Source organism: Mauremys mutica, chromosome 3 (genome assembly GCF_020497125.1).
Source record: "Mauremys mutica isolate MM-2020 ecotype Southern chromosome 3, ASM2049712v1, whole genome shotgun sequence".
Classification (NCBI taxonomy): Eukaryota; Metazoa; Chordata; order Testudines; family Geoemydidae; genus Mauremys; species Mauremys mutica.
In genome coordinates, this window is record NC_059074.1 from 121,098,731 (window position 1) to 121,121,383 (window position 22,653).

At 41.4% G+C, this 22,653-nt stretch overlaps 1 protein-coding gene across 10 annotated transcripts in view; it reads right to left on the reverse strand.

The window, feature by feature from the left end:
* The window catches only part of AGPAT4 (1-acylglycerol-3-phosphate O-acyltransferase 4), a 128,210-nt gene that overhangs the window by 14,115 nt on the left and 91,442 nt on the right, over positions 1-22,653 (reverse strand). For 9 of the 10 annotated variants that reach the window (XM_045009077.1, XM_045009071.1, XM_045009076.1 and 6 more), the window contains 5 exons: positions 22,173-22,334; positions 19,575-19,728; positions 12,780-12,882; positions 10,212-10,287; positions 1,719-1,917 (listed from right to left, as the gene is read on the reverse strand). In XM_045009077.1, coding sequence (XP_044865012.1) covers positions 1,719-1,917; positions 10,212-10,287; positions 12,780-12,882; positions 19,575-19,728; positions 22,173-22,334 — 694 coding nt within the window. The remainder of the gene's footprint in view (positions 1-1,718; positions 1,918-10,211; positions 10,288-12,779; positions 12,883-19,574; positions 19,729-22,172; positions 22,335-22,653) is intronic. The other variant, XM_045009080.1, reaches the window with a different exon arrangement.

Sequence of the window (22,653 nt, forward strand, 5' to 3'; positions counted from 1 at the left end):
GGTGCCTAAATACCTTTAATAACTCAGCTTTAATCTTTCTGTGCCTCAGTTCCCCATCTGTAAAATGGAGCTTGTAGCACTTTCCTACCTCACCAGGGCCTTGCAAGGGTAAATGCATTAATGATTGTGAGGAGCTCAGATACAATGGCAATGAGGGTCATATAAGTACCTCATATAGATAGTAGAATGATGTCAAATGCCTTAGGTTATAACCTACTGCAAAAGGACTACACAAGCACCATCCACCTAGACAATAACCCCTCTACCTCTTGATTGGAGTGTCAAGTCCCCTCCAGGATGAAGGAATGCTTAATGTGGCTCTGCCTCTCTTTTCTTAGACTCATCCTTCTCTCTTCACCTCCCTCTCCCCTTTTGAGCAGCTGACTGAACATGGATGTCTTTCTGCAAGAGAAGCCCTAGCTCCAACCACAAGTTATTGGATTAGATGCAGGAACCACAGTGTGTCATGCAAAAGGCAGACTGGATGGCCATAGTGGGCCGTTCTGGCATTAAAAGTCCATGAATCTATAAACATTGCATTTCTTTGGACCTGATGTAAAACTCAAAGACCAGGAGAAGGCATTTGCAACAGTTAGTGTCACTGGATGCATAACTCAAAAGAATGAATTAGCATTAAATTCCTCTCCTGGGCTTTCATGATGTCCCCAAGCCCACACTCTGCAACAGGGGTCGGCAACCTTTCAGAAGTGGTGTGCCAAGTCTTCATTTATTCACTCTAATTTAAGGTTTTGCGTGCCAGTAATACATTTTAACGTTTTCAGAAGGTCTCTTTCTATATGTCTATAATATATAACTAAACTATTGTTGTATATAAAGTAAATAAGGTTTTTAAAATGTTTAAGGAGCTTCATTTAAAATTAAATTAAAATGCAGAGCCCCCCGGACTAATGGCCAGGACCCGGGCAGCGTGAGTGCCACTGAAAATCAGCTGACGTGCCACTTTCGGCACCGTGCCATAGGTTGCCTACCCCGGTCAATAGGAATACTCATTTGTGCATGACAGTGCTCTGTAGCATGGATATCAAGCAAGACTAAACAATGACATTTTCAGATGGTGTGTTTCAACCTCACAGCCACCAACAAATAACCTTTAGCCACAAGAATGAGGGTCTGGGGTGGGACAGGAAGGAACACGCTCTGAGTGCTGATTATCAATATATTCCATTGATTGTTCAGTGCCCGGTAGGGCCAATCAAACTGCTTTAAATGAAAAAGCAATTCAATCATTTTCCCAAACTCTGGAGTTTTGCACAAGTATGAACAACAAAATTTCTTCAGGATTTTGCTGAGAAATTTCCAGCTCAATTTTGCAGATTCCAGAAGGCCAGACAGTTCAGAGAAGCAACTTGGGGAGATTCACTCATTATTGTAAGGTACAGTGCAGCTGTGCTCACATCCACTAACCCAAACCCCCAGTTCTCACATGCACTGGAACAGCATTGCCTCTGGACTGGTCTGTCTACAGCCCAAATTTTAAATCTACACCCACATTCACTAGCAACTAAATGGTGAGTGTAAGTCTGGAGACCTGCACCCTAATTACCTGATTATAAGTGCAAATATGCACCAGGAAATTACATCTTATTTGCATCTGGAAATCCATTAGGCAAGTGCAAATAGTACCTGCCAAAAAATTGAACGATGGGCCTTTGCCCTTTTAAAGAGCTATTCCTACAAGCGATCTTCTAACAACTTACCCACAATGATGACAAAAGCAAAACTAGCCAGCGTCAGTGATGATCCACTGCTGACCATGTTGATAAGCAGCTGGAATAAAGGATATAGCAGCAATAAGGCCCAGAAAAGCCAGTTCAAAAGAGTCCATGGCCGCCGAGGTGGCACTATGGGAGTAGCGGGATAGGCTCCTGTTCTGTAGTATTCTTCTTGAAAGGCATCCTGGTTAGAACAAAGAAACGTAACATTTGAATCCCTATTGGATAACAGAAGCAGCCTTCTATAATTCTGATATTTCTCTTGCTGAACAGTAGTTATTCTGACAGGAAGATCAAACATCAAGTGATGGCTGGACATCTTGTGCTTTTTAGTCAATGAAAGCTCATTCTCCTGAGTACATACTGATTAGCATTCCCTTCCCTTCCTTTGCTCCTTTAGATGAATCTACATTCCTGCAAGTCTGCAGTTTTAATGAGGATCCAGTCTGACCGACACTCAAAGAGGAATGTAATGTGCACAATTGTGTGTACATTCTTACACCCATAGGTATAGGATTGCTGTACCTACAGGCAGCAGTGACAGCCATCAGTCAAATACCCTTGGTACATCACAGAAATGTCTAGGAATGCTCTCGTCACCAAACCCTCTGTTTTCTAATGTTTTCTGCAACATGCATCTAAACAGTTTCCACATTCCAGCTGAGAGTTCAGGGTAGTACCAGCTGACCTTTTACTCCAAAGAATGTTATTCCTCAACACCTACCTTTTTGGCAGTAGACTGATGCTGCAAGTGTAACTCAGATTCACAGAGCATGGGTCTTTATCCTCCCTGTAGAGCAGTGGTGGGTAACCGGCAGCCCGTCAGGGTAATCCGCTGGTGGGCTGCAAGACAGTTTGTTTACATGGACCGCCAGCAGGCAAGGCTGCCTGCAGCTCCCAGTGGCCATGGTTTGCCATCCCTGGCCAATAGGAGCAGCGGGAAGCAGCACGGGCCGAAGGGACACCACTTCCCGCAGCTCCCATTGGCCGGAAATGGCGAACCGTGGCCACTGGGAGCTGCAGGTGGCCATGCCTGTGGATGGTCAACATAAACTGGTGGTCTGCTAGTGGATTACCCTGATGGGCTGCATACGGCTTGCAGGCTGCCCACCACTGCTTTACAGGCTTGTCCACATAAGAGGTTTGACTCTCATCTGGTTTTCAACTACAGGACTTTTTCCTGTTACCTTAATTAGGAGAGGGTTGTGCTTGTAGCACTGAAGGTCTTAAATCCAATGCCATCCCCTACATCATAGAACAGAGAGAAGCATGTGGCCCTTAGCTACTTGCTCAGCTCAAGCTCGCTACTTTACCCATTCCCACTGAAATCAATGGGGGAAAAAAACCCCTCCAACTGGCTTTGGGATGGAGCATCCAGCCCTTGCAGCAATGTTTACCAGGAAAAAAAAAGAAATCCGCTGAAGTGGATGGATTTACACCAGTGTGAAAAACATTGTAAGAGAAGTCAGAATGAGGCCTTACCTCCCTGTCCATCAAGTTACATTGCCAGCTTTGTGACAGAATTCATTAATAACTCTTCAGCAGCCAGCATTGCCCCAAACAGCTTAGGAAAGGTCATTTAATTTCTGCTCTTTTACATGTACTTAAACTGTAATTTACACTAGTAATTCTTTAACCAATATTAATTTGAGCAATTACAGGCTACTGCTGTTTTATCCAATTCCAAGTGAACATACAACTTTCAAAAGATTATATAATAATTAAAATGTTATTCTCTCTTTTTAGGGAGATTAGAGAAAAGTATTGCACTCTCTCTCTTGCCTGTGAACTAGAATGTACTGAAATCATTATCGTCAATTAATTGTCTTGGGCAAATTACCCAAATTAAGATATTTTCCTTAAGTGCCTTGAGGGTCTGGCTTATGAGCAGGTTAACCTAAAGCCCCTCATCATTAGTATATTAGGTCATGTCACACATATAGTTATGTTTCTAAATACCAGCATTAGTCGGGAATTCTTAATTTTCCCTTGCTGTTAAGACACCACCACTAGGGGGATTCTGCACTACCTTTCTGCACTATGGCCAAAAGGGCTAGCATGATCCCTCGATGCCGAAACAGGGGAATCTCTAGTAGGAGTAGGGAAGTTGTATTACCTGTTTGGCATTGATACAACTGCTACTGAAATACTGTGTCCCATTCTGGCATCCCGTACTGGTCTCTTTCTGTCAGGTACCAGCAAAACCCACATGCCTACTTATGTCCTTTTAAACTGTGTGGATTTAATTCAACATGGATGGACTCAATTGATTTCAACAGAGTCACTCCTGATTTATACCAGTGAGAGAGAAGGAATGGGCTCAGGGGATCTAAAAGTATCAAAAATATTTAACTTGCTCCTTTTATTATCCCAAAATGTATTTTCCACTTTGACCTTCAGATGCTGGTGTCATTAATACAATATGGTATATTTAACACAAGTAACTTTACCCGATGAAAAGTCAAACTGAAAGAACTGAAATTTATTTTAATAATCACAATTTTGTGTACAATGAAATTATGAACCCGACCTCCTCAAAAGAGCTGAATATCCTCAATTTCAACTGAAATCAGTGACTCAAGGGTGTTCAGTACTTCCCAGGAGACACTCAGCAGGATCAACTACTAAATCTTGAATTACATGAGTTTTGTTGCTCTATCTGCTTTCAATTTATTTCCAGTTGCTAAAGTGCTTTAGGTTATTGTTTTTACATCAGAACAGAAATGCCTACTAATGTTTGTCCTGAAGCCTATGACAACTGCCTCCTGAATAATGAATGGGACAGATGTATATATAGAGTCACCAAATTTGGGCTGTTGCGACCTTCAAATTCCCCTTGGTCTGAAAGTTCCAAAGTCTGAATCCTCTTTGGGTTAGTCAGAAATAAAAATTGGAGAAAAAAAACCATATCCAAATCTTTTTATACATATATAAAGACTCAGATATGTTTTTTCTCCAATTTTTTATTTCTGACTAACCCAAAGAGGATTCAGACTTTGGAACTTTCAGACCAAGGGGGGGATTTGAAGATCGCAACAGCCCAAATTTGGTGACTTTCTGAGCATTCTGAAAGATGTATCTGCTTAAGGGAGGTCCAGGATTAGGGGCTCCAAGTATCCCCGCATATGAAGAAACCCACAAGAGGGGAAAATAGTGTTCTCCTGTGGATTACCCCATTCTCCTATAGATGTACGTTGCTAACTCCACCATTAATCTCCATGGCAATTTGCCATCCATCTTCTTGCCAAATTGTGTTGTGGGAGCACGTTCACGAAGAACTGGGGCAAGGCCAATAAATTCAACATCCACCTGTGTCTATGCCACGTGCACTCTGGTGTTCAGAGGCTGCAAGGCCATTGCATTAATTCTCTGTGCCACCTAGTCTATTAGCAAAATATGCCATATCCATGAAAGATATAAAATTTTGCTACTCCAGAAGAACCAACTCTACAAGCTTGATTAACAGATTGCTCCACTATGCAAATGTGTTCCTTGGACTGAATTACTGTCTCCATCTCCTAGTAATGTACATAGTTCAATTAGAAAGTTGAAGTTAGAAAAATCAAATCTTTTACTAGTGCTCAATAATATGAACATATTTTCTTCTGACCTACACTCAACATCCCATTTGTTCAGATAATTGGGCTGCCACAGCTGCCGCCTATTTGTTTAATCCCTCAGTTAATTCACCCAGGAAATAGGAAAGCATAATCACTCTTGTAGAACAGAAAGTGCCCCATTCATCCGGGAATGGCATCCACAGGAGCATATGGGGAAGGAGCAAAAGAAGGTCAGAACAATAAAAGGCCATTTTCAAGCACACTCCTTTGTTTTGGTGGAGGAAAGGTTCTCAGGTTTCAGTGTTTGTTGAGAGTTAAAATTATCTTTGGGCTCACTGAAAGTGGAGTGTTTGCTGTGGAAAAGAAATGTTTTGCTGATTGTCATGTTGCCAACTCTCAACATCCAAAAAGCAAGAGTCAGCACCCAAAATTGTGGTTTTAAAAAATAGTTTATGTTGGGGTTCCTTAGATCTGCATCCTGTGTTGGAGCTGTGACCCTAACAGCATCCCAATGCTCACTCGTATGGGTAGTGACTTTCAGCTGGCCTGACCAGTTGAATGTACCCAAACTCACTAGGGTCATAACCCGTATTGAAAACATATTGTGTAAAATATTAATAGAAAGTTAATAGCATACTGATCATTAATATTAGTACATGGTGTATGTGTGGAGGACAAATTCAACATAATTTCCAAGACATTTATAATTTCTGCTAGGAATAAGTGGTATTTGTTTCCATTACCATTTATCTGCAAAGGCTGTGTTTGTTGGGTCTGCTATAATGGCTAAAACAGGAAATTAACCAAACTGAAATGGAAAGAACCCCTGTATTTATACTCTACACACTACAGTAATAATCTTTGTGCAAAATATGCTTTGGGAGGTATCATTTGAAAACTAATATCTTGAGTGTCAATATCAGGAAGAAATGTATGAAGCAACATTATACATAAAATTATGAATTCCCCCTATATAATATAGTTAGTGTTTACCACAATTTACATACAAGTAGTAAACAGGGTCTTTGAGTCAGAAAGGAGGGAAATGACAGGACACAAGGCAAGTCTGCATTTCAGCATACACAGCGGAAAAGAAAGAGCCTGGAGCCACCTTCACCAAACTCCATGTCACCTTCTTCACTGTTTTAATAAATTTTGTTTCGAGGGGTAAGTCCCAGAAAAATCTACTTCAAAGGGTGACTGGACTGTAAAAGTGAGGGCAAAACCACCCCAAGGCATCTCTCCATAGAATATAGAAGTGTAGGACTGGAAGGGACCTTGAGAGGTCATCTAGTCCTGCCTCCTGCACTCAGGGCAAGACTAAGTAATAATTAGACCATTTTTTACCAGTGTTTGTCTAATCTGTTCTTAAAAACCTCTCTCTCTTTCACCTAAGACTATAAAGCAGGGGTAGGCAACCTATGGCACGGGTGCCGAAGGCGGCATGCGAGCTGATTTTCAGTGGCACTCACGCTGCCTGGGTCCTGGCCACCGGTCCGGGGGGCTCTGCATTTTAATTTAATTTTAAGTGAAGCGTCTTAAACATTTAAAAAACCTTATTTACTTTACATACAACAATAGTTTAGTTATATATTATAGACTTATAGAAAGAGACCTTCTAAAATGTATTACTGGCATGCGAAACCGTAAATCAGAGTGAATAAATGAAGATTCGGCACACCACTGCTGAAAGGTTGCCGACCCCTGCTATAAAGGAACCAGCCTTTTGATGATAGGGGAAATCCTGACCTGAGAATTTGGTCATCACTGGTGCTGGGAACACACGGTAAAGATTTTACCTTGATCCAAGTCTAGCTTGTTAAGTTTTAGCCACTAGAAAAAATTTTATATTTATTTCTCCTGTAACTATTTCTGACTTTAATGCCTTATATTTGTACTGACTTAAAACCTCTCTCTGTAGTTAAACTTTTTTTTTTTAAATTAAAATTAATCCAGTGGTGTGTTTAAACTTAACTGTCCAGTAACTCCAGTTAAAATAGCAAACTGGGCAGGGACAACAGACCTTTAGTATCTGGAGAGGGCTAGGCAATGCAGAACACACGTTTGGGGCAAAATCCAGGACTGGGAGTGTGTTGGGGCTACCCTGCAAGTAGTAACCCAGGCTGGTGGTAGCCAGAGTGTGACTGGAGTGTTGCTGACAGGCTGCTGAGGTCAGAGCTGCAGCTCCACACAGACACTCAGGGTGTGACCTGCATTGCTGGAAGTTGATTTGTGAGTGGTCTAGGTTGGGAGCAACAACAGCAAAGCACTGTGAGGCACCCAAGGTTGCAGGGCAGACAGTGATAACCCCTCACTGGTCTGGATTGTATCCCAGAATGCAACAAATGGCATCTCTGATTAGAAAATGCATAATTGAAACTTGAGAAGAAGGTGATAATGCAGTAGAACCTCCTTGTCTAAGGAAACAGGGTCATGTCCACTGGTTTCCATTAACTACACTGAAAATTCCCTCATGTATTCAAACCCATTAATCCAAACAACATTGAGGACATTTATAGATATTGTATGGATTTAAGCCTGGATCCTGCAAAGCAAATATTACTCTGTCCTTGATTCATGTTTTACTTTAATCACTTGAAGGTGCAGGATCAAGACCTAGTTCCACTAAGATCACTGGTACTATGCAAGTCAAAACTGGAGTTTTCTCATTGACTTGCACGGAAGCAAGATCAATCCCTTACGCAGGTGTTTAAAGCAAATCCTCTGCTTGGATGCTTTGCTGGATCAGTGCTAGAGTGCTCAGCTCTTTGCAGGACTGAGTCCTTAACATTTAAACAATAGTTCTGGCATGCCCCAGGTACACTGTGACAGGCCAAAGAAATGCATTGCCTCAAGAGCAATAAAAAACAAACAACATACAGTAGTATGTCCAGTAACACAGGACATGCAACAGGAAGTAAACTCAGCAGCTAATAGATGCCCACCTTGGAGTGCCTCACCTCATTTTTAAAACATATCCCACTCATATATAGGTTGGCTGATAAGTACATATCTTGCAGTGCATTATTGCCCTTTTAAATATATCATTTGTTAAGTTTTCAAAAATAAATAATCTGAAAATATTAATCTGCAAAAGAAAATGCATTTTCAAATATTCCTAATGTGGCTCTATTACTTATTATCCAACTTAAAATATATATATACACACTTTTTAAAAAATTGTGGTACAAAATTAGAGGGCATTATGGTTTTTCCTCCAGTTTCTTGAGGAAGCAATCAAGAGTTCCTTTATCTCAAAACTCTCTGCCTCCAGCCCGGGGAAGAATATGGATTTTGAGTAAGAGCCTGATTCTGCTCTCACATACACTAGTGAAAGTCAGGAATAACTGCAATGAAATCAGTGGAGTTTCACTGGAGTAAAAGAGGCATGCGAACAGGGTCAGACCTTCCTCTATCTGAGCGGAATCCTTCAAGAGATTAAGAATTGGCTGCACAGAACTGCATAGTCTTCCTTCCTATACTTAATGGAATATTAGGATTTATAACTAACTGGGTGTAGCCCAGCATATATTTGGTAGAAGAAATTATACTGTATACCCAGCCTATTTGTGAACCTAGTACAGGATATTTTTAGACTGTTTCCTGGCATTGCCTGAACATTAGCCTGTAAGAAAGATCAATAAGACATTTGATAAGTAATACAAAGCTGTGATGGGGAGACAGAAGTAGGGGAGGAACTGGAAAGCAATAATCACCACCTGGTTCAGTTCAAGTGTTCTATTGTCAATTGACTAGATATTGTCTTGGGGACAGAAATTCCAGGGAAGAAGCCACATGGTAGAGAGTAGTAACAAGTGGCACGTTAGTGACCCATGAAAGAACCATGTGTGTTCACTTTATACCTTCCACAAGGTCGTAATGCAGAAGGTGACTTCATATCCTTATTGTGGAAATATACCATTTCTGTCCCCACAAACCATGCCTCAGTACCATGATTTTGGAGCCGGGGGTGGGGGCAGGGGCGAGCCCAAAGACAAAGCTGACAGAACTATGTCTACAAGATCTTGAAAGTAATTTATACTGTATGTCCATATTAATAAGCTGCTTAAAGGAGTTATGGATGAAGCCAAGAACGGGGCTAGAACTTAACCAGCTCAGGAAAAATGTCCTTACACAAACAGTTTGAATACAGAAACACAGTAAGTGGTATAGCAGGTGGCTTAGTATTCCATGGATATGTTGTACATAGAACAGGTCTTGGCAGACCCCATAGCCATCCCTGGGTCTGAAAAGTCCCTATATTATAATAATTATATTATATTACATCAAAAGATGTCACTCATACATTTCCTAGCTAATCAAGCTCGACCCACATTCCTTGCACATATTGACTCCCATTGACTGAAATGGGAGTTTTGGGTGTGTAACTAATAGACCGGCAAAACATTGCCTCCTATGTTTATAGACTAGGAAAACTCAGAAGCTGAGCAGTTCTATCACTCTAAAGATGCCACACTCAATTAACAGAAAGACACTGACATACCTATTTATCATTAAAGTGTCCTACATTAAAATTTGTATTTTAAAATGTATGTCTCCTACACATCCTGTAGCAGAGATAGCTGCTCAGCCTATTCTGCTAAAATTATTTTTATGACTCTTAAAAAAAAACAAAAAAAAACAAAAAAAACTATTCCCAAAATCACGAGTGGGAATATTGAATCTTCCATCTGCCGTGTACCCAGAGAGAATCAGTTATGAGGTTTTCTTGCATACAGCACTTTTAAATGCCTTCTCCATGATTCAGAGGTGTGTGTGTGTGTGTGTGTGTGTGTGTGTGTGTGTGTGTGTGTAAAAACTGAACACCTGCCCTACTAAAAAGCTCTGATACAGTATACATGATAATATTAATGTGAATTATTTATCACCATCTAGTGGTTGCAAACAATAAACCAACCTTTTCTTGATAGAGTTTGTGAAGCCACTTAGAACATTCCTGTTCGTCTTCTGGGACTTCCTCTAATGGAATCCGTCTGCAAACAGTAAAGAAGAGATAGCACAGAAAGAGTACAACACACTCATATTGTTTGATGTGGGGCTTAAAACTGAAATCTAATTAAAATACTACTCATTTACTTTACTAATTATTTTTTCCTTTTTGTTCTGCCTTTTGGAGGTACAAATACTGGACATAGTGATGTGTAGTTTCAAGTGTAAGAGCCATATATAGTCTTTAGAAATATCTGGAGCTAGAGATACACTGTAAAAATTGCAGCTCAATGAAGACCTCTTCCAGTTAATATGATGGTTTGCATTTTTGTATTTCTAAATAAAAGTTTCAAATAGGTTAACTTCCTACCACACAGATTACGTCATCCCAAAATTTTGTTTAAATAGCTGAGCACTCAGAGGTAAAACTTGTTTCACTTTGCAATTAGGGTCAATCACATTTAGTGCTTTTGGAACAGCTATTCCCAGTGCTTAAAATGTCTTTATAAAACATTTGTTTTATTATAATTGTAATTTACCAGTAAGAAAAGGAGATAACTATGAAAAACTACAACCATTTCTGGGAATGAAAATTACATTGGCCTTGGAGAAGGACTTGACAATGTTCACTTCTAGAACAGTGCACAGAGCACCTGCTAACCTAAAGCACCAGCGAAAATTTTAAAATCTTATATCTCATAAATCACCACCACCAGAAATGCATGTCCTGTGTGTTTGGAAAGCTGCAATTTTTTGGGCTTTGTAATGGTATGAAGTAGCCATTCAAAGTCCCAGCAATTCACAAGATACCAGAAAAAAAAAACACCATTCTGATTAACGTAATTCCTGTCCCCCCCAAAACTCCAATCCTCCCCTCTTGAGAACTGCTACAAATAGAAACTAATACTTTCTTCACTATTGGCGAGCTGGAGTGCAGGCTTTCAGTGGAAAACATTCTTTTCCCTCTAGAAATCTATGAGACAGCAGCTGTTAAAGTGATATGATAATTTAAGTAGAAACAAACAGATAGGTCATTAGAATCTTAAAAATGCAAATTGTTTCATGATCAGCAAGACCTTGAAACACTTTGCTGGGCAAATATGATGCTTCCAGGATCAAACTTATCAGTGTTGGTCCTGAAGCAGTGACCGGAAAGTTTAGTGCCCAATCCTAGGCTTACTTCAGGATCTACACAGGAAGTTCAAAGGGGCGGAGGAACAGTGGACTAATGAGGGCCGCGTACAGCAAATCTGTGTTCCCAGAGCCACCCTGCAGGATGATTCAGGGCTCGCAGAATGAAGAAAAAGGAAAAGGAAGGCATGCAGGGAGACATGTCCTACTTTAAAAGGACTGTTGAACACCTATGGTTAGAACAAGCTGCTCATTTGTGAGCAGTATACCACCTGACCACATTCTTCAGGCAGCACACAGAGATTCTAAGGTGCGCTAATGGGTATGGTAGCAACCTCTCCCCTCCAGATCTCTTGAGAGCTTGTTGCTATCGATATTTTTCACTGGCAGTGTGTGGATACTCGGGGGTGTGTATATAAAGTGGCTTCCTATTAGAGCTAGTTGAAAAATTCTGAAGGGGAAAAATTGTGCTACAAGTACCATTAAAAATAATGAAATGCATAGCAGGGTACCTATCGCCTGATGTTTTGTGCTCATGAAAGTAAATCCCAAAATACAAACAAAGGAGCATTAGCCAATTGAATTAACACAACATTTAAATTCACAGGGATTCCAGCTACAGATGGAAGCTTCAGATTGCAGCCAGGAGCTCAGATTCTGCTACTTGGAAGTTGCATCTGAATCAGCACGTCTCCCTTTTGTGGGCAGTGCCGTAGGTTTCCCAGTACAGCAGGGAATACAGCATTATACTTCCACTTCTGGGGGACTTTCTAGCTTCAGTGGCCTGCCACCTAGATTCTGCTGGTGGAACCTAAACTGTGAATAAGGTCCTATATATTATCACACCTCTGCAGAGTGATAGCAGATTATGGGACCTTGCTGGTTGGTAGAGAAATCCAGGACATGGAGTCCAGGTATTTCTTAGTGCAACTTGTTTTATTTACACTATATGTACTAGTACCTACACAGACGTGGTCACACAAAACACAGGCCGACCCCTCTTTCAGGATCTCACCCAAAACAACAATGGCATGTCCACTGGTAGCAACTAACTAGACAATTCTTGGGGCAGACAGACTAAGGCAATGGGCAAACTCTTCCACAGTTTACAAAAGCTCCCCCAAAATAAAAGTGCATCACAAGATAAACAATACAGCATTTCATCAAAGATGAAACAATGCTCTTGTGCTAAGGAAAAATTAACTTGTAAAACTATGTGTAACAGTGCACTCTGGAGACTCCTACCATATAGTGACACAATTTGAAAACAGAGCTATAAATGTTCACCTGAGCTCCTTTGAAGAAAGTTTTACACCAATTTGTTATCAATTACCTGCAAGAAAAACCATTTCCCTGCTTGTTAGTAAATACACACACACACAAACCATGAGTACGGATAACTTGCCTTACATATAAATCTGCATGGTATTTCTTCCCATTTAAAACTCCCAGCAAAGTTGGATTCTCATTATTTCTAAAATTGAGCGTAGAATCATACACAGCTGACACTACAAGGGGGAAAAAAAAGAAGCTGTTTTACTGTTTGTAAAATCAATTTTCAAAGTTAATAGGGTGGTCTTGGTTATATTTAAGGCGCATTTGAAATGACATTTCATGAGCAATTTCAATTTTCCATATTCATTCTCTCTCAGACAGTGGGTACATTTAAACATATAGCCTCCAGCAGCAGCTGACAATAGTTAAAGTTGTAAGCAATGTCAAGATGACATGGACAATTCAAATACACATTAGTAGAAGCAGAGCATTTAAGCATGTTTTTCAAGACCAATACCAACAAAATTTACTTTTTTAAAGGGTTATCTTTTTCTCCTATGATGAACAGGTGGGTGGGTGAGAGAGGGGAAAAGAGAAGAAACTAGAGGTGATTAATACAAGAATGAGAGGACACCCAAGGAAATTGAATGGTAAAATTAAAACTGATAAAAGAAAATACATTTTTGCATTAAGTGAATAGTTGAAGTCACTGCTACAAGATAGTGAGGTCAAAAGCATAACAGGATTTACAAAATAAATTAGTCATTTAAGTGACTAACATCCACAGCTGATCTAGAAAGCATAAAGGTTTATCTGGGATATGAACCCTCTTGCTTGACAATATAAAAGTTTAGGAACAAACCTTCCCCACAGTTTTTCCATCCACTATGGGGGTCTGTAGCGGGGTGGCTACCCGCTCCTGTCCTGACAGGGTTAAAAACAGTCCAGGAGAGGGCTGTGGCTAGGGCAAGAAGCCTGGACTGATTGGGGAAAGTAGGCTCAGCTGTGGCCATGCCCCAATCAGGCCCAGCTGGCCCCTATAAAAGAGGCAGTGAGCCAGGAGCCCACTCAGTCTCCCTATGCCTGTAGAGGGAGAAGGGCCTGGCTGCAAGGTGCTAAGTATGGACCCTAGATTGGAGCAGGGCTGGGGAAAGGCCAGAGGAGCTGGGACCTCCGGCCTAGGAAAGCCCCAGGATGCAGGCCTGGTAAGGCCTATCAGGTATTGGGTTGCAGGGGGCAGCCCACAGGAAGCCAGAGGCAGCAGGTCCAAACCCCTTTGCCTGTGATGAGTGGCTTATGCTGCAGTCTGCCCCAGTGAACGGGGGCTAGATGCAGACTGGGCAGTAGCTAAGACTGATGCAAAATGGGGATAGTGGGCGGGGGTTCCCCTGGGTGGGGGAGACCCAGAACTGTGGTGGTACTGCCAGGGGGCAGCAACCAGTTAAAGGGGCACTAGGGTCCTGGGAAGGACACAGGGGCCAGAGTGAGGCAAGGTGGATCACTGGCCTGCAGAGGGCACTCCTGGCTGGAAAATGAGCTAATTCCCCAACGATGACCAGCAGGAGGCGCCACAGGGGTGAGTCACATACCCTTACAGGGTCTTGCAGCCTCTTCTGAAGCATTAGCTACAAGCCACTGTCAGAGACAGGATACCAATTTAGACTCACTATAGGCTTATCTAATCTGGCAATTCCTATGTAGGCACATGACTAAAATGAGAATCAGTGGGACATGCATTTCACAGAAATGAACTGCAGCCAAACTCTCAACAACTAGGGAATGAAACTTTCTAGAATTCATGAGATGGCCTGAATATTTCCCAGCAACAATAAAAAAAATGGTGAAGTCTTCTTAGTTCATTAAAATAGAATGTCAAGGTACAGCTTAGAGAAAGGGCACAGGAATAGTTTACAGAGATGGAGAGTTTTTATTTTATTTTGAAGAGCAATAGACTTCAGAAGTCCAGAAGCTAAATACAGTAGAACCTCAGAGTTACAAACAGACCGGTCAACCACACACCTCATTTGGAACTGGAAGTACACAATTAGGCAACAGCAGAGACAAAAAAAGCAGCAAATAAAAGTACAGTATGGTGTTAAACCACTAAAAAAAAAAGTAAAGTTAAAAAAATTAGAAAAGATAAAGAAACTGTTTCTGTGCTTGTTTCGTTTAAATTAAAATAGTTAAAAGCAGCATTTTTCTTCTGCATAGTGAAGTTTCAAAGCTGAATTAAATCACTGTTCAGCTGTAAGCTTTTGAAAGAACAACCATAATGTTTCATTTAGGAGTTACAAACATTTCAGAGTTACCAACAACCTCCATTCCCGAGGTGTTCGGAACTCTGAGGTTCTACTGTAGATTGATACAGGAGTTAGCCTTTGAGACGCTATTTCTCTGCTGGGTCATAGAATTGGCAAACAGAAATTGGTTTTTCTGACCTGATCTACTCCCATTTGAAAGGGGAGGGGCAAGGTCCAAAAGCACGAGGGAACTGTCAGTGTACATCAACAGGGGTCCCAGGGACACAATATGTAGCAGACTAGTGTGGGGTAGATTTACATCCCAGTTTGCCACAAATTAACTGTCTGTGTGGACGAGCCCTAAATCTCTTAATTCTCTCTCCTGGAAACATGCTAAGAATTCTGACTTTGCACTGCATAGAATTTTTCCTGGAATTGTGGGATCAGACATCCTGCATGAACAGGTATTGAGCTGAAAAGCCTAATGCCTGCTCAGCAAACCCAAACAACATGGCTCAATTCTCGTCCCACTTATTCCTGGCCCTGGATACATCCAGAGTGATTCCAATAGGTGTAAAATCAGTTGAGAGAAGAGAACTGGGTTCATAGCATGTAGGAAGTTTGGTTTGATCTTTTAGAATTTAGCATAGAACTGCAGGGCACAGTTCTGCAATAACCAGCCACCATATGCAGACTATTTAGATTCCACTCTAAAATCCAACCCAGCCCTGGTTTTAAATGTTCATGTTCACATGGTGTTTTCAGCTGATTCTTTTTATTGGAAATAAAAAACAAACATGAAACCCCCACTGAAGCACATTCCCAGCAGCATATTTGCACACTAAAGATAGGAATGATCCATCTTTTCAAGGTCTCATATTTTAAAAGCCTCTTAGGGTAAGAAGCGCTTATTAATCCCTGTAATACATCTTTAAGGATAAATAGCGGTAATGAGACAGTTTAAAGCTACTTGTGTAATAAGGAGTCTGTTAGGTTAATCATTACTTAGCAGCACAGAAATCATAAAAACAGGATTCACCCAGCATTCATTCTGTTGTCTTACCCTATATACATAACATTTAGAGCTTGTCTTCAGAGAAAAGAAAATAGATTCCTTTTCAGTCTGACTAACCGAGAGTATGATAATCAGTCCTGAGGGGAATACTTTTTAAGAATATAAGCTCATTTGCTGTTTGCACGACACTGCCAAATAAAAGACATAATTAATACTGTACTCAGGATTAACACTCTTATTGGGAACTGAAGTAACTGTTCAAAGCTTTTCCACTTTGTAAGCACAGACAAGGCACAACTGTAAATTTATAAAACACAACAATGGAGGTGTCAAAGAGAAAGATTGAACAAGACCAGAAGTTGCCGGAAAGTGTCTATAAATAAAGTGGCATTAATACAAGTTGTGTTTTCTTATTCAAGAATTGTTCAGGTTTGTGCAGCATATGGGAAACAGGTTTTACTTTAAAACAAATTAATACTTTACAACCCATAACTTGAGTTCAGCAGGAAGTGGTTTTCCCCTCCCACACAATTTTCCCATGCCGAATCTGGACCAATAAATAAATAAAATAAATCAAAATATTAAAAATTTTCAAAAACAAATTATTGCAACAAAAACATTTCAATTGACCCAATCAAAAACCTTTTTTCATATAGAACAGAGAGGATTGGATTCCTCTCATGGAAATCCTAGCGGCTGGCTGGCAGCGGGCACTCACTAGGATGTGTGACATTAGTGGTGGCGGCGTGTGTGGGATCGATGACAGTGGGGAATTACCAGTAAAGTGCCAACAGCAGTGAAAACAAGTACTGCAGAAGGGAAGAGCAGAGAAAAGTCTTGGTCTATTCAGGAAAGGAATAGCAAAAAGAGGCAGGGAAAATGAGTTATGAAGAGCTGAAAAAAAAAAAAGTCAATTGGTTGAGACATGCAGAGAAAGGCAGGTCAGCACTGAGGAGTGAACAAAGGCACCAGTAGCTGACCTGCTGTTCTCAGAGGGCCAAAAATGAACGATGGTCCAGAATCACAGTAAACATTTAGCCCATTGGCAGAGTCCAGCAAGCGAAACCTCAGAGATACTTTCCTAGAGGGATGGAGGGAGGAGGCTGAGAGGTCCCAGCAATGATTGAGGACAGACCTGCAAGTAGACCAAGAGAAGCTGCAGACTATCTAGAAACTCAGTTGTTTGAAGCCCAGGAGCAAGACAGAGCAGATGGAAGAAGCAGCACCACTATGAGGAGAGAGGGGAGGACAAAGATACTTAGCATCAACTCAAAATGAAGAGATTGGGCCAGCAAAACCCTAATCTGGTAGATGGAGCCAGACCTCATGTGCCTGTCCCAGTGGGTGGTGTAGACTCCAACTTATTTCCTTGTTTTGGGGAGGGCTATGCCATGGATGTGTTTCGAAACACTTTGAAATGAGGGTGCAAATTGAACTGGAGGAAGCAGGAGGACATAGTATGGTACCTGGCTCCACACAGTCAAGGATTAAGTCCCTCAACATTTTCATCCATATGGACAGAGAGGACTACAGTAGAACCACCGAATTACAAACACCTCAGGAATGGAAGTTGTTCATAACTCTGAATTGTTCTTTCAAAATTTTACAACTGAACGTTGACCTAATATAGCTTTGAAACTATGCAGAAGAAATATGCTGCTCTTTTTTTTTTTTAAAGTAGTTTATGTTTAACACAGTACTGTACTGTATTTGCCTGTCTTTTTTGGGAGGTGCGTGTGGGGGGGTTGTGTTGGTCTCTGCTGCTGCCTGGTTGTGTACTTGCAGTTCCAAATGAGGTGTGTGGTTGACTGGTCAGTTCATAACTCTGAGGTTCTACTGTAAAAAGATTATGGGTGATGTAAACAAGCTTTTTAGTGAACCCCTGAAACGTAAAGATGACAGTTTTGGGGAGTTCAGAAGAAAGGGGATCTGACCTAAGCTGAGATATCAAACCAAATTAGTGGTTTGGTAAGAAAATGGGGAACTAGTTGAGTAGTTTCCAGGGAAGATGAGGCCTACAAATTAATGGGTTTAGAAGAATTCTACAAACTCTGCCCTTATGACCTAAAATCATGGTTAATGGACAAGGACAAGAGAAGTAACTATAGCCAGGAAGTGGGCAATATGCAGATAGCTGGCCCAAGTCTGATGAAAAAAATTCAAGGGACAGTGGCACAAAGCTGAATGGAGAAGGGGAATGGGCTAAATCCAGACCTGTGGGGGGAGCCAAACCCTAATCAGACCCAACGAAGGAACATGGAGATCTGAAAAAGCTTTTACTGTAACAAAAAAAGGTCATAAGATGTTACACTGTCCAGTGCTGGAGAGACCAGGGGCTAGTGATAGCCTACAGTGGGTCCAGGTGGCAGTGACCCTACCAACGGAAAACCCAGATCCAACCCTGACAGTCAGTAAACCTGATTTCAGACCCAAAAGATAATCAAAAGTTTCACATTGGAGTTGCATTTGCATCTTCAGCCAGACATTGGAAGAGAATGCGACCCACGTAAGCAGCATGCTTCACAGCATTCACACAGCAGGCCTGACTGTAAAGATGGAGAAATTCAAGGCTGGAATGGCAGAAGTGGGATTTCAGCCACAGAGTGGGGATGAGCTGCATAAAACCAGCACCTGCAAGGAGTGGAAGCCGTTAAGAATTGTCCCACTCCCAATACAAGGAAGAAAAGGTACAATCCTATATTGGGATGTCAGGATATTACAGGAGAGTCATCCCTCACTTTAGTACCCTGACTGCCCCATCACTGATCTATGTAAAAAGGGTGAACCAGAATCTGAATGCTGCCAACAGGCCTTCTGTGAACTGAAGAAAGCCCAGAGTACAGACTCGGTTCTGGTAAGCCCAGTCTTTGACACATCATTTATGGGTTTTAGAAACACCTGTGCCATGGGGCTTAGGGCTGTAATGATGCAAAGTGATGAAAAGGGGGAGACACCTCATTGTGCATCTGAGCATTTTCCCTGAGAGAAAAGCTATGTAATAACTGAAAAAGAACATGTGGCAACAGTGCAGGCCCTCAGCAAATTGCAGCCCTATCTTTTCAGATGATATTTCACGGTGTGTACTGATCACTCACCTGCTTGCTTCAAATGAAAAGACAAATGCCTAGTTGTTAAAATGGAGCCTGGCATCTCAAGATGATGCTATGGAAATGCTTCGGGTTAAAGGGAATGCAAATTTGGTCACTAATGTTCTGTCCAGGAAATAAGTCAGTGGGGTCCCTGTGGTGTGGCTGGACAGCCACCCTTGCTAATGTTCACTTGTCTAAGGGGGATGTGAGACAGATGTGAGACTTGGAGTGTAAATAGTTCAAACAATTATATTGAAATGTGCCAGACAAGCATGGCCTTTGGGGACAATAAGCATGAACTGGGTTTCCTGCCCAACCTTTTGAAGCTATGCCCTTAGCACAGGGCCATTGACCGGTGATTACCAGTCCAGAGTAAGCAAAAACAAGTTAGCAGAGCTGCCTCTGTGAATTTTGCAGTACAGTCCTAATCCCTTAGTCTTTGTGAGCTGGTAGAAATATAGATCAACGGGAATTCTAGTTTAATTTTACAGACATACATTCTAGAGGAAAAAGAACAAGGCAGGATGTTAGCAGGAGACTGAAATGATCGTTTAGAATTCGCTCTGTGTGACTTTCCTTACCTACATTTCTCAAACTTTGCACGGTGACAGCAAATCCCTTTGTCCGGGGCAGCAGATGATACTTGAGTTTAGGCAGGCCTTTGGCTTCAGCAACCTGCATGCTGATTTGGTGCTTCTGCTCTGTGAATCTCGTGCCCTCACAGTGTATCAAGAACTGAAAGCAAGACAGGGCTATAGTTAGAAAGCCAGCTCATACATTGATCACAAAACAAACATTCATTAGTTTGGGTTTCTTTAAACCTTCCTTCTTGTTAGCTGTATTTTGGGAATGAAGTGGGTGAAAGGAAACAAAAATCTTGAAAAACCTTACTTTCCTCCTGATTGCTCTTCTGTCTGGTATTACTGCTCAGACTGCTGTGGTCTGCAGAATTTTGAGCAAGAAATGCAAGTGTTTTTCAATAAAACCACTCCCTTTCTTATCACAGCAGACCAAAAAAAAAAGTTCTCCAGTGATAACACGAAGGCTGGTTACCTTGAGGAGCACCAAGGCAGTGCACTAGGACTTCTGTTCTGACTGAGTAGTGTACGTGTTATCATCATCATCTCAAAGGGGATGCACTAGAGACAGGTCCAAACCAGAACTTCAGATTCCAACGTCCCTCAACTATGGGAAAGTTCAAATCCAAATCTCAATCCATATTTCATGGCTGGCCTCTCAGGCCCATTCCCAGTAAATATTTAAAGAAGGGACCGACCTGTGATAGTCTATATTATGTTCACCAAGACTATGATAAATTATGTACAAAGTATGCCTTGTGAGGTATCATTTGAAACATCAGCCTGCTGAACATTATTGTCCTGGTAAAGTATATGTGGCAACACTATATAAGAGGTTTAAGATTCTACTGTATGATTGTTACTCAAGTATGTTATAATTCAGCGTAACACCCACAAACCAGTTTTTCAGAGACAAAAAACTCACTGGTCCCAGCCAGGTGTTAAAGAGCTATAACCAGCTTAAGCAGCCATTCTTCAGCAATGGGAAGGTGCAGACGAGAAATTTACATTTCGTCACAGAGATGGTCCAACCCTCACATCCGCAAAAGACTACTTGTTGCCTGCACCCCAGTCGGGGGTAATTCTCAAAGAGGGGAGGGTGGTATAGATGAGAGAGAGACCTTCATTTCACCTCTCCTCCATGACATCACTGACTGTCAAAGAACTGAACTAAGCGGGAAGAGTCCCAGGCATATGGTGAGATAAAACCTTTGCTTTTAAATTCATTTAGCTTAAGATTTTAGCCTGCATTTTACTCTTATTTTCTTTTGTAACCTTTCCTGACTTCTATGCCTCATCATTTGTAATCACTTAACATCTATTTCTGTAGTTAATAAAAACTTATTACTGTTTTATCTTAACCAGTGAGTTTGGATTAAAGTGTGAGGGTCCCTCCATCTGGGATAACACTGCTAGTACATAGATCATTTTCCTTTGCTGAAATGATGGACTGTCTATGAGCTTACATTGCTCAGTAGTGCGCTGGACAGTACAAGACACACATTTATGGGGGAACAAGGCTGGGACTAAGAATGTGCAGGTGTTGCCCTGTATGTAATTCATGAATGACTGGTCCCAGGGCTCATGTATTTAGCTGGGGGTGAATTTGCATGCTGAAGGCTGTGAGAACAGGCCAGGAGGGGATGTTCTCATAGCACAGCAGTTTAAAAGGCACCTCAGACTAGAGAATTAAGAGGACACAGCTGCTCAACAATCCAGATTGTACCCTGGCTAATGTCACACCATCATCACTTATTTTCCACCAGGATGTCATTTTCTTCCACCTTTTAAAGTTCAATAGCACAGACAGCTACAAAGATCCATGGGCTGTAAGATGCTGAGGAGGAAATAGCTTTTTGGGGAATAATCACATTCACATTCCATCCATATAAACCATACAACCTGAGGGTTTGATACCTGAACATAGCCATGACACAAACTGCTCCCAATAATATAACAAAGATCAGTTATTTTAATTTCCATAGAGAAGAGGAGATGTACTAACCTGCATCATGGCCCTTTGGAGCCCCCCCCCCACTATAGCACAAGTAATTACATGTAAATGCATGTTTCCTAGTGGTGATGGATGTGGACAAATCCTGGCTCTTAAATTGCCTTGGTGCTAGAGAGGAAATATATGCCATCCAGCGGTTAGGGTACCAGCCTTGGGAGAGCTGGGTTCAAGTCCCTGCTCTGCTACGGACTGCCTGTACGACTGTCATTTAGTTTCTCTTCATCTCATTTCCCCATCTGTAAAAAGAGGATAACAGCACTTCCCTACTTTACATGGATGTTGTGAGGATAAGTACATTAAAGATTGTGAGATGTACAGATACTGCGGTAATGAGGGCCATATAACGTATCTAGAATAGGCAGACAGGATTCTGGCAAGTCTTTAGGGGAGCCTGTCCTTCTATTGTGTCCCAAGAATCTGACTACACCCTTCACAGGAGTGTTGTATGCAAGACAAAGTAGGTAATTGTTCCACTTAACACAGCACCGGTGAGGCCTCAGCTGGAGTATTGTGTCAAGTTGCATTTATGTTCTTTGTCCCTCGAGAAACAACAGTGCCCTAAACTCCACTCCCCTGTCACCACTTACCCAAAATTTTTCAGGGTAATCCCAGAGATTGAGCAAGCTCTGCATGACAGTTTTCCGATCTTCCTCCCATTTACGCTTGCAGAAGACTATCTCTAGGAAATACCACATCCAACCAATGATAGGCACGTAAGAAAGTTCCTTTTTTGCAAGCACTTTGGAACTCTGCAAGAAAGAGCATAAAAAAAGCATTACATAGACTTTTAAAAAAAAAAAACAAGAAACTGTTTATTGAATTTTAAGGGTACATAAGACACAAAGGGCCATGTGTCTCATGTACCCTGACTCATGCTGAATAGTATCTTACTGCACAGCTTGTACCATTGGTTTTAACAATCAAGGGTTCTTTACAACATCTGGTAGGGAGCAGAATTTGGCCCCAACTATGTGAATCAAAGGAAGTTGTATAAAATTTAAAAAACCCACATAAGCTAAATTGTTTTGAAAAGTGAGGAAGTCATGCAAGGGATTAGGCTGCCAACCA